Here is a 15,402-nt window from a genome sequence, read left to right on the forward strand (position 1 = left end):
AGATTGCGCCACTGCACTCCAGCCTGGGTGACAGAGCGAGACTCCGTCTCAAAAAAAAAAAAAAAAAAAAGAGTTTCCAAAAACACATAGCACTTGAGAAGAACTTTCAAGAAAGGGTAGAAGTTCCATGGGGGAAAGTGTGGTGGTGGGGAAGTTTAAGGTACCAGATACAATAAAGATCTTAATGATCTTAATTCACAGATAAATTATAAAGTGCTTAAAGTAAGGGACTATATGTCCTCTTAATCTTTGTGTTGATCCCACTTTTGCACAGCCTTTACTTTATTCTTATCAGAAAACATGTAGCATGGCGGTCCTTAATCACTGAGTTGCAAAATAAAGCAGGTGTTAAGTCCTGCCCCTGCAGAGATCCTCAAACCTTAGCATGCATCAGAATCACCTGGAGAGCTTGTTAAAACGCAGACTGCTGGGCCCTATTCCCAGTGTTTGGGATTCCCGAGGTTTGAAATAGGGGCCTGTTGGGAATGAGAAACATCTTTCTTTCCTGTTACTAGATTCCTGTTTGAGTCCATTATAAGAAAAGACAGATTAATAAGAGAAAAGCATGCAAATTTATTTAAGTTTTATGTGGCATGGGAGCCTTCAGAAATGAAGCCCAAAGAAACAGGAAAACCTGTGCATTTTTAGAAGGAACAGGGGACAGTTGTGGGGAAGTATGGTTGGACAAAGCATGGTCTAATGGTAATAAACTGGGGTAAGTTGTCAAAGGTCTTTTTGTTCAGATTCTTTTCTATGTCCCTGTTTCTTTAGAGATAAGGATATTTTTTTCCTGTGGGTATATGAAGAGCACCTCTGGATTGAGGATCCAATGACCCGCCTCAGGGAAGAAGGATGGGAGAAGGTCAGAGAGTGATCTTAGGTTTTGCTGTTTTCTCAAATGTCAAGGGGCCATATTTTGGGGTAGCATATCCTGAACTCCATCAGCAGTGAAAACTTGTATTTCTGCATAGTTCCCAGGTGATGCTGCTGCTAGGTTCTAGGATCACATTTTGAGAACCACTGCTTTAATCTAATTTATATCTAACCACTGCTCCAGCATTCTTTTCTGTAAGTATCCAGAATGCTGTGACAAATTCTTGTCAAACTTTAAGAATCTTCAGGATGTCAAATTCTGTCTTGAGGGCAATAAAGATGTGTAGGGGACGAAATAATCTTTGCACAACCTTTGGCACACTACAATGATGTTTTTCAAATAGTAGGGCTCAAACATGTGATGCATTGGAAAATTGGAAAATTGGAAAATCAAATAATCATATGGTAAATATTTTAGTAAGTTTCTTATTTAATCAACTCTTAATCAGATGGGATGGATAACATTCCTGAGTTAGAAAAACGTATTGCAAGGGCTGTCAGAGGAAAATTAAGTTCAAGTCCATCAGCAATCTTTACTCATGTTTTGTTTTATATATTTGTGAGTGCTGTACACAGAACTGAGTCCAGTATTGACTTGAGTCTAATCAATACACATATACGTATACATGTGTGTGTCTCAAATATATCTGATTAAACTTAGTAAGCCACAGAACTGTAATATATATGATATAATCAATGTGTTATACATTATATTACAATAATTATACACAAAATAATACATTATTCTGTATGTTAAGGGGGAGAGGACAACAGCAAAGAAGGGGGTGCGAGAGGTTCAAGACAGAAGTGCTACAACGTCCAGGCTGTAAGAGTCATTTTATTCTGGAGGAAATGCAACACCAAAAGTTGTAACAGTCTTTCAATAAAGTAAAACAGAATAATCGAAAGGGCTCCTGGGACAATCGAGGCTAGAATGATCTTGGTCAGTCAGTCCTGTGGACTTGAGAGCAATCTTCCCTCTCACTACCGGCTGGGGAGCCCCGATGTCGCCTCTCGCAGAGCGCCACTTGGCCTGGCCTGCGTTTCACCTTCATTTCCGCCGGCGGAATCCTCTAGGATCTTCCCGCCAAGGCTGGGGTTTCCGCTCCGCGGCGTCCGAGCGCAATCGGACTGCGCATGTGCAGGACCCAGCGGGTCTAGAGCTTTTCTGTGTCTATCCGGACTTCGAGCCATGGCGGTGACGGAAGTGAGCCTGTTGCGCCAGTGCCCGCTGCTTCTGCCCCAGAACCGGTCGAAAACCGTGTATGAGGGATTTATCTCGGCTCAGGTACCCGCCCAGTGGTTGCTCGCTAGCTAAGAGAGCCTCTTGCAGCGTAGCTGCGCGCAGAAGTCTGTGACGGGCTAGGAGGTTAGGGGCCCAGACTTGTGGGGATTAAGAGGGGCGGCGCGTAACGGTTCTTGGGAGACTAAAGGTTTGAGAAGCGCCGCTGTCGCCGCCACCCCGGTGGTCGCCGCGCGGGGTGGGGAGCGAGGAGGCGCGCGGCGTGGAGCGGGGCTGGGGCCACGCCTCCTCTCTCCCTAGCCCTTCCCCGAGTTTGGCTTCCTTCTTCGTTGAGTGTCCCGCAATTGACTGTTTAATTTTTTTTGGTAAATTTTGCCTTAACTCGATTTTAACATCCTCCACCTCCACGAATGTTGATGAGTTCACTCGGGAATCTGGGCTAATTATATTCGTGTTTCCCGTAGAAAGAACATTCGGGAAGAAAACCTTATTTTGGCCCTTTGCCAAGTCATATGTACCTGTACACCCACAGTTACAATATCTTTTAGAAGCATGACAGCAATGGAATTAATTACCTTTGCTGATTCCAGTGGCCTCTCATATGTAGTTTATTACACATACTAACACATGTGTAGGGTTTTGAAGTTTACAGAGCGCTTTCCAGGTAAATAGCTCACTTAATCCTCAGCCCTTTGAGGCAGAAATTTTTAAAAGAATCATCATTCCCATTTTCTAGTTGAAGAAATCAAGGTATGGGAAACCGGAGACGTTATTTGCTCATGATCGCATCAGAATCCCTTAAACGCAGGCTGTGTGATTTCAGTCCTGGATTTTTTTCTCTCTACATTGCACCGGGATACCTTAGGTTAGGATTTTGAGTGTAGACTTTTCCTTTCTGACCATTACACTAAACCTTGTGCCCCCTTCCCCACCATCGCGCATAGTCTTTGAGTATATGTGGAATTACCATATGACCATCACAGAAAGTAGAGGTTAAAAATTCATTATTCCATATGGAAAAAAGTTAATCCACTTTTCCCTCTCCAATTAGAAGTACTCTTCTTGAATTACCTAGCTGAAAATATGATTCTCTTGTAGACAACATTTAGAAAAGTTGAAAAATTTTAAGTTACATTTTTTTTTTTACAGGAAGCATGTTATACCTAATTTTAGGCAAAATACTATTATGTATGTCTATATCTGCTAAGGCCTCTTAGAAAACAAGTACAGCCATTAGAATTGAGATTAGATGAAAGTTTCTTTTATGATCATTGCTATAGCTAGAATTCCAGTTTGTACCTGCCTTAGCAGTTTATTTAAATCTTAACCTAAACATTTTACGTGTCTAAAAATATTTTGTATATATTTTAAATTTACAGAAAACTAGCAAGGATATACAGTACAAGTAATTCCAGTATACCCTTTACCTAGATTCACCAGTTTACATTTTCTCCATTTTATTGATATTGTTAAGTATATGTATGTGGGTGGGCGTGTATACACGTTATTTTCCTGAACGATTTGAGGTTAAATCAGGCATAATTCCCCTTTATCCCTAAATACTTGAGCATACATTTCATAACAACAAGGACACACTCATACATAACCACAGTACCGTGATTAAAATCAGGATATTTAATGATATACTATTATCTAAGATAGAGTCCATATTTCAAATTTTGTTTATGATACAGTTGTATGTTTTATACCCCCATCCCCTACTATCTGTTGTTAAGATCTCACATTACATTTAGTTGTCACGTCTAACCTGGAACAGTTCTCAGTCTGTTTGTGTTTTTTATGAGCTTGACATTTTTAAAGAGTACAGATTGGCTATTAGGTAGAATGTATCTCAATTTGGGTTTGAATCATATTTCCTCACTATTAAATTCAGATAATGCATTTTTGGCAGGGATACTACAGAAAGATTGTTTTGTCGTTCTCAAGGCTTGTGAGGTTACCTGGTTGGTTCCATTATTAATGATGTTAACTTTGATCACCTGGTTAAGGTATCATCTGCCAGAGTCTCCTTTTGTAATTAATAAGTACTTTTGGGGAGGTACTCTGAGGCATCAAACTTTCACACACGTTCTGTGGTTTTAGCGTCCATTGACTTTTGCTTGAGTCAACTATTACTATCACGGTTGCCAAATGATGATTTTCTAACTCTTGTCATTTCTATATTTATGAAGTGTCAATTCATTATAAGGAGTAGCATTGCCTGCTTTCTCATTTATTTAATTATATTAGAATGGATGCATGGATTTTTAAAAAATTTATTTGATTATAATCATTATTTATTTTGGTCCTCAAATTGTCCCAGATTTGGCCAGTGAGCAGGTTTTATGTATGTAAGTTTTTAAGGCTTTGCATTTCCTCTCATCACTGTTTTAAAAGTATCCCGTAGATGCTGACATGTAGTCTTATCACCACCATTTTTAGAAGCTATATGATGTCAATTTACTATGCACCTTAATAGGTTGTAAAAATTTTCTCGTGGAAGGTCCTTTTTGGTTTTTAATTTTGTTGCTGATTTCTGATTTTTCTTGTATTGTAATTAGACAGTATTGTTTATAAAAAAGTCTCCATGGAACTTACTGGCACTTTTTCCTGTGACCTAACACATAATTAGTTTTAGGTGTTGTCTCTATTGTCAGATTTTCTCTTTCCTTTTGAGCGAGCTTTGGTAGTTTGTGTCTTTCAAGGAATTTGTTAGTTTCATCTAGGTTTCTGATTTTATTGGCTTAAAGTTATTTACAATAATCCATTATTATCCTTTTAATGTCTTTAGGATCTGTAATGATGCTCTCTATGTTGGTTATCTTTTGCTGCTATTTACTTCAAACCTTAGTGGCTTAAAACAAAAACAATTATTGTCTCACTGTTTCTGTGGATTTGAAATTTGCGAACAACTTGGATGGTAGTTCTTGATCAAAATCTGTCATGATCTTGCAATCAAGATATTTGCCAAGACTTTGATGATCTAAAACAGGGTGTCCAATCTTTTGGCTTCCCTGGGTCACATTGGAAGAAGAAGAATTGTCTTGGGCACACATAAAATACACTAATGATAGCTGATAAGCTAAAAAAAAAAATCACAAAAAATCCCATAATGTTTTAAGAAAGTTTATTAATTTGTGTTGGGCTGCATTCAAAGCTGTCCTGGGCTGCCAGTTGGTCAAGCTAGAGGTGGAGGATTTGCTTCCAAGATTGCTCATTCACATAGCTATTGGCCATGAGGCCTCAGTTTGTTACTGCTCTTAACAGGAGGCCTTAGTTCCTCACCACGTGGATCTTTATAGTGTTGCTTGACTGTTACCACAACATGGCAGCTGGCTTCTCCTGAGTGTGTGATACAACAGAGAGATCAATAAAGATGCACATTCTCTTTAATCTCTTAGTCTCTGAAGTCACACACTTTTACTTCTGCTTTATTGTGTTATACGCAAGTTTCTTAGTCTATGTTCAAAAGGAGGGAAATAAGGCACCAACTCCTAGAGGTAGGATTGTCAAATAATTTATGGATATACGTTAAAAATAGCTTTCATCCTCATATCTAATATAGGTAATTTATGTCTCCTTTTTTCCCCCGATACATCTAGATAGAGGTTTATAAATTTTACTGATTTCTTCAAAGAACCTGCCTTTAATTTCATTAATTTTTTTCTCTCTATTATTTTTATGTTTCTATCTGATAGTTTTCTGATCTTAAGTTTCCTGATTTCTTCAGATGGAAGATTATTGATATGAGATCTTTCTTCTATTCTAGTACAGATATTTAGTGCTTTAAATTTTCTTTTGAATACTGGTTTAGCTATATCACACACATTTTGGTGTGCTGTAGTTTTGTTTTTATTCAGTTCCAAATGCCTTTTAGTTTCTTCTTTGATCTATGGCTCACTTAGAAATATGATTATCTTTCTCAATATTAAGGTTTTTCTAGATATCTTTTTGTTATTGATTTATAATTTAGTTTCATTTTGGTCACAGAATATAACTTGTATGATTTGAATTTTTAAAATATTTATTGAGCCTTAATTTTATGACCAATAATATAGCCTATCCTGGTGGATATACTGTATGTACTCTAAGAGAATAAATATTCTGTTGCTTTTGGGTAGAGTATTATATAAATGCCAGTTAGGTCAAATTCGTTCAGAGTGCTACCCAGGCCCTTAGTAGGTAGCACTATGCTCACTGACTTTTTTGTCTGCTTTTTCTGTCAGTTAGTGAGAGGGGGTGTTGAAATGTCCAGCGATCTTTGTTGATTTTTTCAATTTCTATTTAATTTCTATCAGTTTCGCTTCATATATTTTGAAGTTCTGTTATTATGTGCATAAACTTTTAGAATTGTTAAGCACTCTTTATGAATTGACTCCTTTAGGATTATGAAATGACCTTTTTTATCTTTAGTAATAATGTTTTCTCTGAAATCTGTATTTTCCAATATTAACATATAGATTCCATTTTTCTTTTGATTGATGTTACCATGGTTTATCTTTACCTCTTTATTTTAAGCTTATTTGTGTTTTAATATTTAGTGTGTTTCTTCTGTGCTTTACTTTGTTATGCAATATGATAGTCATTGCCTTTTACTTGGAGGTGCTTCGACTATTTACATTTAACGTGGTTATTCATATGGTTGGATTTAAATATACTCTTGCTGTGTGTTTTCTGTTTGTCTTATATATTTTTAATTCTTTTCCTATTTTTCTGTATTTTATATTATTGGAATCCTTTTTTGTAATTCCGTTTTATCTCCTTTGCCAGTTTATTGGCTGTGTGTTTTTTTTTTTTAACTAGTTGCTTAAAGGGTTTATAATATACATATTAAATCTATCATGGTCTGCCTTAAAGTAATATTAGGCTTCCATTTTTTATGCACTATTGATTTATCAGCTATATAATTTTGTCACTTTTGATACTGTAAAGATATTACTTCACTGTCTTGCACTGTTTCCTACAAGAAATCTCTGCTCTTTTCTTTGTTCCTCTGTAAATAGAATATTTTTTTCCTCTGGCTGCTTTTAAGATTTTTCTTTTTGGTCATTGGTTTCAGTCACTTTGATGTGTGTTGTACCTTGGTGTAGCTTTTTGCATGCTTTTCCTCCGTAAGGTCTGTGGAGCTTCTTGGATCTGTGAGTATATATTTTCATTTAATTTGGAAAAAACATCTGCCACTATTTTTTCTTTCTTTCTTTCTTTCTTTCTTTCTTTCTTTCTTTCTTTTTTTTTTTTTTTTTTGTTCCTCCTTTTCTGTCCTCTGTGTTGGGGACTCCAAATACATGCATTTAGGTCACTTTAAGTTGTCACAACTCACTCATGGTCTGTTCACTTTTTTTTTCCCTCAATCTCTTTCTCTTTATTTGGGATATGTCTTCAGGTATACTAATACCTTCTTTTGTAAGGTAGAATCTGCTGTTGATACTATCTAGCATATTTTTAAAAAATCTCAAACATTATGTTTTTTGAGGGAGTCTTTATTTACATTTTTCCTGTCTCTAGTACGCTCATGTTTTCCTTTACCTTGGACGTATGAAATATAATTGTTTTAATTTTTTAAATCAGGTTTATCATCTGTGCCATTTTTGTGTCTGTTTCTCTTGATTTTTCTCTTCATTGTGGGTATTGCCTTGCTTCTTTGCAGGAAATATATGTGCTTGGTATATCTTGATTGGATGCTAGACATAATGAATTCTACCTGTTGCATGCTAGATATTTTTATTCTCCAAGTATTCTTGAGATTTGTTGTGAGCTACAGTTAAATTACTTGGAAACAGTTTGATCTTTCCAAGTAATTTTAAGCTTTAAGCTTTTAAGCATTGCTAGGTAGACCCAGAGCAGACTTTAGTCTAAGGTAGTTAGTCTCTACAAGTGAAGCAACACCTTCTGAGCACACTATTTAATGACTCTTATATTACAAGGTTTCCACTCTGGCTGGTTGGAACATGGCTATACCCAGCCTTGTATGAGCTTTGAGATTGTTTTGCAGACTCTGTTCCTGTACATTCCCACCTTTGGGTGTTTTCCTCATATCCATGGAGCAAGCAGTACTCAGCTGAAGATTCCTTGTCAGGAATCCTCTGAAATTTGCTGGAGTTTCTCTGTGTATATTTCTCTACTCTCCATGCATTTCTCTCCTGCTTGGTACTATACCTTGCGAATTGTGCAATTGTTGGCCTCCCCTCTATCACATGTTTCTTCTCAAATCAGGGAGAATATTATGCTCTTATTTGTTTCTCCATCCCTGTCTTCCAGCCTGAAAATACTCCCATCATAGAACCAGACAATTTTAGGCATTTTCACATTTGTTTCCCTTCTTTCAAGGATCACTGTCCTGCACTTCCTATTGTTTAATGTCTGAAAATCATTGTTTCATATGTTTAGTCCAATTTTTAAATAAGGAGGGAAGATAAATCCTGTCTCTTTTACTCCATAATGGCTAGAAGCAGTTCTCTTCAGTTTCTTAACATTTTCTATTTCATTCTTGCTTCATTTTTTAATTTGCTTTAAGAAGTCTGTTTCCAATTATATTCTGTTTTCTATATATTTGATCTTTTACCTAGAGACTGGACTTTTTTCTTATTTTGAAAATCTGTTGATTAAGATAAATCTCAGAGTTGATCATTGTGAGTCACTTTTATCATGTGGCCACTTATCCCTTTTGGTATGTGGAACTCCAGGAAGTGTACTTGGATTATATTTTTAAATATTTTTTTCTACTATTTTATTTTTCTTTCCAAGATCTCCAATTATATGTACTCTGGACTTTTTTGGGTCTGTGTTCCACTTCAACTCCTTTTCTCTGATAGTCTTTAATTTTTTTCTCATTTAACTTATTTGGCAATTTTCTTGCTTTTTCTTTGCCCTTTATGACATTTGTATTTCATTTTGTTCTTCCTTGGACTCTTTAAATTTATTCCTTCACTTTCATATAATTTTTTGTTTTTCTTTATTTTCATTTCACCCTGCGTTTATTCAGCTCATTCATTTCTTTTCACTTTTTAAAATATAATTTCTCATTTTAGTTTTAAAATGTCTGAATCTGGATACAAATGCTCACTTATTTCATTTATTATTATAATTTGTTTATGGTTTCTGGGTTTTGTTTGCATGGGGTCTGTTATCCACCTGAAATCTTGTGAGTCTCGTTTTGTTTCTCTGTCTCATAGTAGCTTTGCATTGATGAAGACAGTATCTTTGTATTCATGGACATTTTGGCTGTTTGCAATAGTTTATAAAATTCCTAGTTTAAGAATACCCTCTTCTGTTGGGTATTTTATTTATGCAATTTATTTAATGGATGAAATGTTGGCAAGTGCTGGGTGGGAAGGAGTTGTTTTTTTATTTACTCATATAAGGGCCTAAGTTTCCCACTTTTCTTTTTCCTCCTAATACCCAGTTTCCAAAAGGTGTCTCTACCTATCTTTTCTCCTATCTTCTACCGCTAAAGCATTCTTTCCCAGGACTGGCTCCTTGACTTTTGTGTTCACATTAAGTCTTCTCTTTGTAGGTCAGTGTTCTGATTTACCAGAGCTTGTTACTATTTTTTTTTACACTTAACTTAGTCCTCGCAGTCTCTCTCCCATGCATTTTTTTTCCTGACCTTCCTAACACTCTAAGAAGAATGGCTGTGGGAGTCCTAGAGTAGGTTCTATTGGAAAGTGCTTCATATTTTTCTTCCTGTAGGTAATTTGAGGTTTATTATGTACCCTGTCTTCTGGCTGAAAACATGGGATTTTTGTGGTTTTATTTATTCTTAATATGTTAATTGATGTAGCTTTTTGGGATGATGTGTGGGGAGATGGAGGTTTAGGCAGCTGTTAGTATTTCTGTTGCCTGGAAGCCTGGAAAATCTGGCTTTTTTTGAGAACAATTAATATTTCTAGATGCTTTAACTAAAAAGCTAATTTTGGACATTTTCTTGAATCAGGAAAGTATCGTGGCATGTGACCTGTTATTTGACCTTTTAAAATGGCTGGGCTTTGCAAATAAGGGACTTTGGAATTTTATTCTTTCAGATAACAACACAGATTTCTATAGTAGAATAATTCTTCTATTTTTCGTGTAAATTAAGAATTCCAAATTGTTCTTACACCTATGTGTGGGATGTCTATAACGTTAGGTTAAAGTTACTACATAATACCTTTTAGTGCTTTAATGAAATAGTGAATTATTGTTACTTGACCTTTTGAAAAGGTCAGTAGTACATTTTGTTTCATTTTTTTAAAGGACATTTAAATGTAATGAAAGTCAGAACTGTAATATTACCATGAAAGTAAAGGTTATGGGGTACATTTAATTGTGTTCCTCTGTTTTTGAAACTGCTTTGAGGGAGACTGTGCTAAAATTCCACATGGTAATTGTTTTTTGAGAATTTTATTACTCTTTTTCATTTTACTCTGTTGGAGTAAAAGATTACATTTCTGTTTGTCTTTTTCTGCTATTTTTGCTCAAATTTCATGTGTATTATCCTATTTAAGTTACAAAGTTTAAACTACTTACCCATTCACTTTTCCAAGAAAGTAAAATGGAATAAATGTCTCAGAGGTTTTTCTTCTCTTAGAAAGACTCTTGAGTAAAATTCTCTTTGTTCAAATGTATAGTTAATATGTTACTGATTTCAAAAAAGTTAGAGGCCCACTAATGGGAGAATTAAATATACTCTGATTTATGAAAGTATTTCACTTATGTCTGTATAGATTGTGTAACTAAATACATTTTCATTTTATTAAAATTTAGAAAGTAAGCTGAAAACAAGACTATAGAATGTTATATATCCTTATTTTATATTGTGGTGTTTTTCTTCCATTAAAGCAATTTGAAGGAATTTCTCTTTTCATAAATTTATTTACTAAGAAATAACACTGAAATTTCTTCTATGGGCCTGTATTAACAATTTTGTAATATTTCTTGTGTTTGTGAGTGACTTACTCTTTAAAAACAAAGTCTTATCTGAGTGTTTTGACTTCCCAGTAACTACAAAGTTTCCGTAAGACAGTTTTGAGTTATTTTCCCTCAAATGCAATATTCTGTTGCATATATTTTAGCAAGTATAAAGATGTGGATAAAGTTGATACTTTTTAGAAAATAAAGGAAAACATTGTCTTTTCTATGTGATTCTGTTTAACTTCTCAGCATTAAGTGAAAGATAAAAATTTGAGTGATCCTTTTCAATATTTTCCACAGGGAAGAGACTTCCACCTTAGAATAGTGTTGCCTGAAGATTTACAACTGAAGAATGCAAGGTGATATGGTGTTTAGTTATAAACATGCATTTTTGCATTTTGGTGGGACAGGCAGTACATTTGGTATAAATTGATTCTAGTGGCTAGAGTTTTGCCTAAAATGCTTATTAGTCATTTGCCCCAAAAGAAACATTTCTGATTTTTCTAAACCAATGCGGCATTTGTAAATATTTACCTGTTACTAAAGTGCTTTTAAACATTAGTTCTCTCATTTTTAAAAAAAATTTAAAGCAGTAAACAGCAGTTGTGTACACTTCACTAACAAATACTGAACAGGTATATAAAGGAAGAGTACGAAAGGATTAGAAAACTTTTTTTCCAACTTTTGACTGATATTATTAATGTGTATATTCATTATATGAGAAGACTCACATCAGTTCAGTCCTGGCTTAAATTCGGTACCAACATTGAGTGCTGGTATGTACAACTAGTCAGGATATGAGACTGAAAATTTAGGTACCACCCCAAATCTCAATTCTGCCTCTAAATATTTCTGGAGAAGAATGTAAGAAAAGGAATCCAGGGATATTTATGAGTAGAATTGAGAGGATTTTGTCACCAATAGAAGTGTAGTTAAGAGGGAAAAAGGAATAGAGGATGCTTTTCAAATTCCCGGCTCAGATCACTAAGCTAGAGAAGAGGTCACAGATGGAAAAGTAGAAGCGAGATTGTTTTAAGGCATATTTGGTGTGAAATATCAAGAGGAGCTATTTAGTAGGTAGTAATGTAGTGGTGTGGAAGTAGAGTGTGAGACCTGGAGTGCAGATGTATGTGGAAGTTACAACACATGAAAGATTTGAGACCTTGATTATGAATAGGCTTTTTGGTGCTGTATCTAGGGGGGTAGAAGAGAAAGGCAGTGACAAGACCTTGGGGCATACCAACATTTAAAGGACCGGTCACTAAAGAGGAACTTACAAGGAGACGAAGGATTGACCAGAAAAGAGGAAAATTTGGACAGCAGAGTCTTTCAAGCCAAATAAAGAGAGGCTTAAGCAAGGCATGGTTAGCAATGCTGAGGATTGCAAAGAGATAGGTTAGGTGCAAGTAAGTTTTGTGTGGTGGCAGAAGCCATTTGTGTTGGATTTTGGACTGGATAAGTGGGAGGAAAATATAAAGTATTTTGAAGAAAAAGAGGTGGTTAGAGAATGGTATACATTCAAGAAGGAGTTATGATGTTCTTTAAAGATATATATTTGAGCAAGTTAATTCATTAAGGAGAAAAAACTAGCAGAACATAAATTAAGGATACCACAATAAACAGATAATTGAAGTCGCCAAGTTGGTATCAAGGGAGAGAAAGCACATTTCGAGCAGGGGTTACCAATGGACATTTGAATGAACTACTCTGCCACTAAGAGAGGAGATAGGGATGGTTATGGGGATTTGAAGACCAAGAATGGAGAGAATTGTGATAGTTTGAAAAGGCCATGTTGGGGAAAACTCAGAGAGGCTTCCTACTTGTAGGTAAGTAAAAGTAATTCCTTAGAAGAGTTACTTAATAGTATCGGGAGCATAGCAGAGGTCAGCCAGTAAGTGGATGAACATTAACTTATCACTCCCTATACAATTAATTAGAAGTATGTATCTTTCTAGCCAGGCTTGGTGGTGGGTGTCTGTAGTCCCAGCTACTTGAGAGGCTGAGACGGGAGGGTTTCTTGAGCCTAGGAGTTCAGGTTGCAGTCAACTATTCTTCTACTGCACTCCAGCCAGCCTGAGTGACAGCGTGAGACCCTGTCTCTAAAAAATAAAAAATAAAAATAAAATGTATCCTGTTAGTTATATTAATCGGAAATTTGAAGATAATATTGCTACACATGCTTTTTCAAATACATGTTTGATACATTATATTTGATGATATATTGTTATCAAAACGTTGGTTTTATTTAACCTATCTTGGAAAAGAATCTACTTCAGTGGAAAACTTCGCTTCAGATGTGTTAAAGTTAAAAAACATGATGTACTGTTTGCATGTCATTTACTGATTGCAGTTATTTATATTTTGAAATAAAATTAGTACCGACAGTTTGAAGACAAGACTTTGAACAGTGTCAGTGGTAAAAATTTTATTAACTTGTCAAAATTATGTTTGTCATTCTTTTGTATGTACATGCATGTTTGTGTTAGCATACAAATCAGTTTTTAATTCTGAACAATGAACAAACCATTTTGTCTCATTAAAATTTTAGATTATTATGTAGTTGGCAGCTGAGAACAATACTTAGTGGATACCATCAAATAGTACAACAGGTAAGTCCTTTTTAAAAGGTTTATGTTTTCAGTGAAGATAAGAAATTACTAAATTTATTGTTCTTTAAAGACCTGCTTTGCAGAATGTTGTAACAAACTGGTTTAATAGTTGTTAAGTTTTGTAGGTTTCATCTCTGTGTGTTTTTAAATCTCAGTGTCCTCAGGAGATCTCCAGGCAGCCTTTGTGTTGAAATCGATTTCCATCTTTGAGACTTTAGGTTCTCAAATGCATTCACCCTTATCCATATCCATCACTTCTTGAGTGATTTTTCTTCTGAGACTGAATGGTGGTGATAGGGAAAAAAAATCAGACCCATTTAGAGCTGTGGGATATCTGTGGCAAAAATGGGATTTTAGTCCTAGATTAGCAACAGAAAAGATGTGGTAGAAATAATTTAGGATCATGTGTACTTGCATAATGAGGGGAGATAAAGGCTGCTTAGTGTGTTAATAGGCAGGATTAATTTCTTTATTCTTAATGTTTAGGTTCCTCTACCTGAAAATTCCTTTAAAGATTAGAAAAAAAATCAGTTACTGAAGCAAAATAATGACATAATACAATTCTTCTTTTAGAAAAATAGTTGTTAGAATTGCATTTCCTTTTATGCTTTATGCATTTGTGTGTTTTTTTTTCCTGATTTTCTATATTTCTGTGTCTTAAAGGCAGGTTATTATCTATGATAACTGACAGTCACAGTCAGTCTCCCATAAAGCATTAAAGCTGCAAAGAAGTATAGAAGATAAATTATTTGATTTATAGAATGAAGGTTGTCATCCTGGCAATATAATTACAGAAGTTTTTTTAAGGATATGTTCAAATTATTTCTCTGTTTTCTTTCCATCCCTGTCTCCATCTCTTTGACTATTTATATTGTACACTAAAATTTAAGAAATGAATCTATTGACATATTGAAATAGCATGGGAAAAATGGTTTATGTAGTCTAATATTAAGATCTATTACTCTGTTTTTCGCCAGCAAGTTATCAAGAGGATTCCTAGAAAAAAATCCCAATTATTTATCTTTCCTTGCCCCCCAATTGGTTAAGTAGAACCCAGTGTTAAAGTCTTCTTTTTATTTTACAGTCCCAGTGAATATTACTATTCTTTTCTTGTATCATTTTTAATTTTAGTAAATATGGGCCAGGGCGTCAACAGACTTTTTCTGTAAAGAACCAGATAATAAATTTTTCTGGCTTAGTAGGCCATAAGATCTCTGTTGCAACTACTCAATTCTGCCTTTATAGCAACCATAGACAAGAGGTAAGTGAATGGGTATGGCGACATGCCAACAAAACTTTGTTTACAGAAACAGTATTGAGCTGAATTTGGCCTCTGGACTTTAGTTTCCAGACCCTGTCATTTATTGATCATCTGCAATAAACTAAGGGGAAAATACAGTGTAGAAGAAGGGATAGTCAAGGATTTGCTCTACATAGACCCACTCAAAGCTATGTTAAGATGTGAATCATGTGTTCATGCATTGTTGAAAACAATATAAAACTTGAGAATATTTTTTTCTGTAGTTATTTTAAGAATGAAGGATTTCTAGGAAATGGAATCATAACTCTTAAATATTTATTCTACTTTAGAGATTATTTCTTTTTTGCCATTTTATTATAACAGGTTTTACTTTAACGAATGACTGTCTCCATTTTGACTAATATGGATTAGTTGTGAGAGGACAAAAATCACAATTATAGGTAGTTTTTAAGGTCAAGGGAAAAATAAAGACCATATTGTTCATTAATAATTGTTAGTTTATTGCTCTAACTGGATTTTAAAAATTA

General features: G+C 35.0%; 1 protein-coding gene across 12 annotated transcripts in view; it reads left to right on the forward strand.

Moving 5' to 3' along the window:
- Positions 1-1,455: 1,455 nt before the first annotated feature.
- FANCL (FA complementation group L) overlaps positions 1,456-15,402 on the forward strand; it is a 78,120-nt gene continuing 64,173 nt past the window's right edge. For 7 of the 12 annotated variants that reach the window (XM_055243360.2, XM_055243359.2, XM_055243362.2 and 4 more), the window contains exons 1-3: positions 1,996-2,161; positions 11,306-11,364; positions 13,554-13,614. In XM_055243360.2, the coding sequence (XP_055099335.1) occupies positions 2,066-2,161; positions 11,306-11,364; positions 13,554-13,614 (216 nt within the window). In that variant the 5' untranslated portion in view covers positions 1,996-2,065. Of the gene's footprint in view, positions 2,162-11,305; positions 11,365-13,553; positions 13,615-15,402 lie in introns of all 12 variants that reach the window. The other 5 variants (XM_063616863.1, XM_063616864.1, XM_055243361.2 and 2 more) reach the window with 4 other exon arrangements.

Source organism: Symphalangus syndactylus, chromosome 14, assembly GCF_028878055.3.
Source record: "Symphalangus syndactylus isolate Jambi chromosome 14, NHGRI_mSymSyn1-v2.1_pri, whole genome shotgun sequence".
In the NCBI taxonomy this organism is placed as follows: Eukaryota; Metazoa; Chordata; class Mammalia; order Primates; family Hylobatidae; genus Symphalangus; species Symphalangus syndactylus.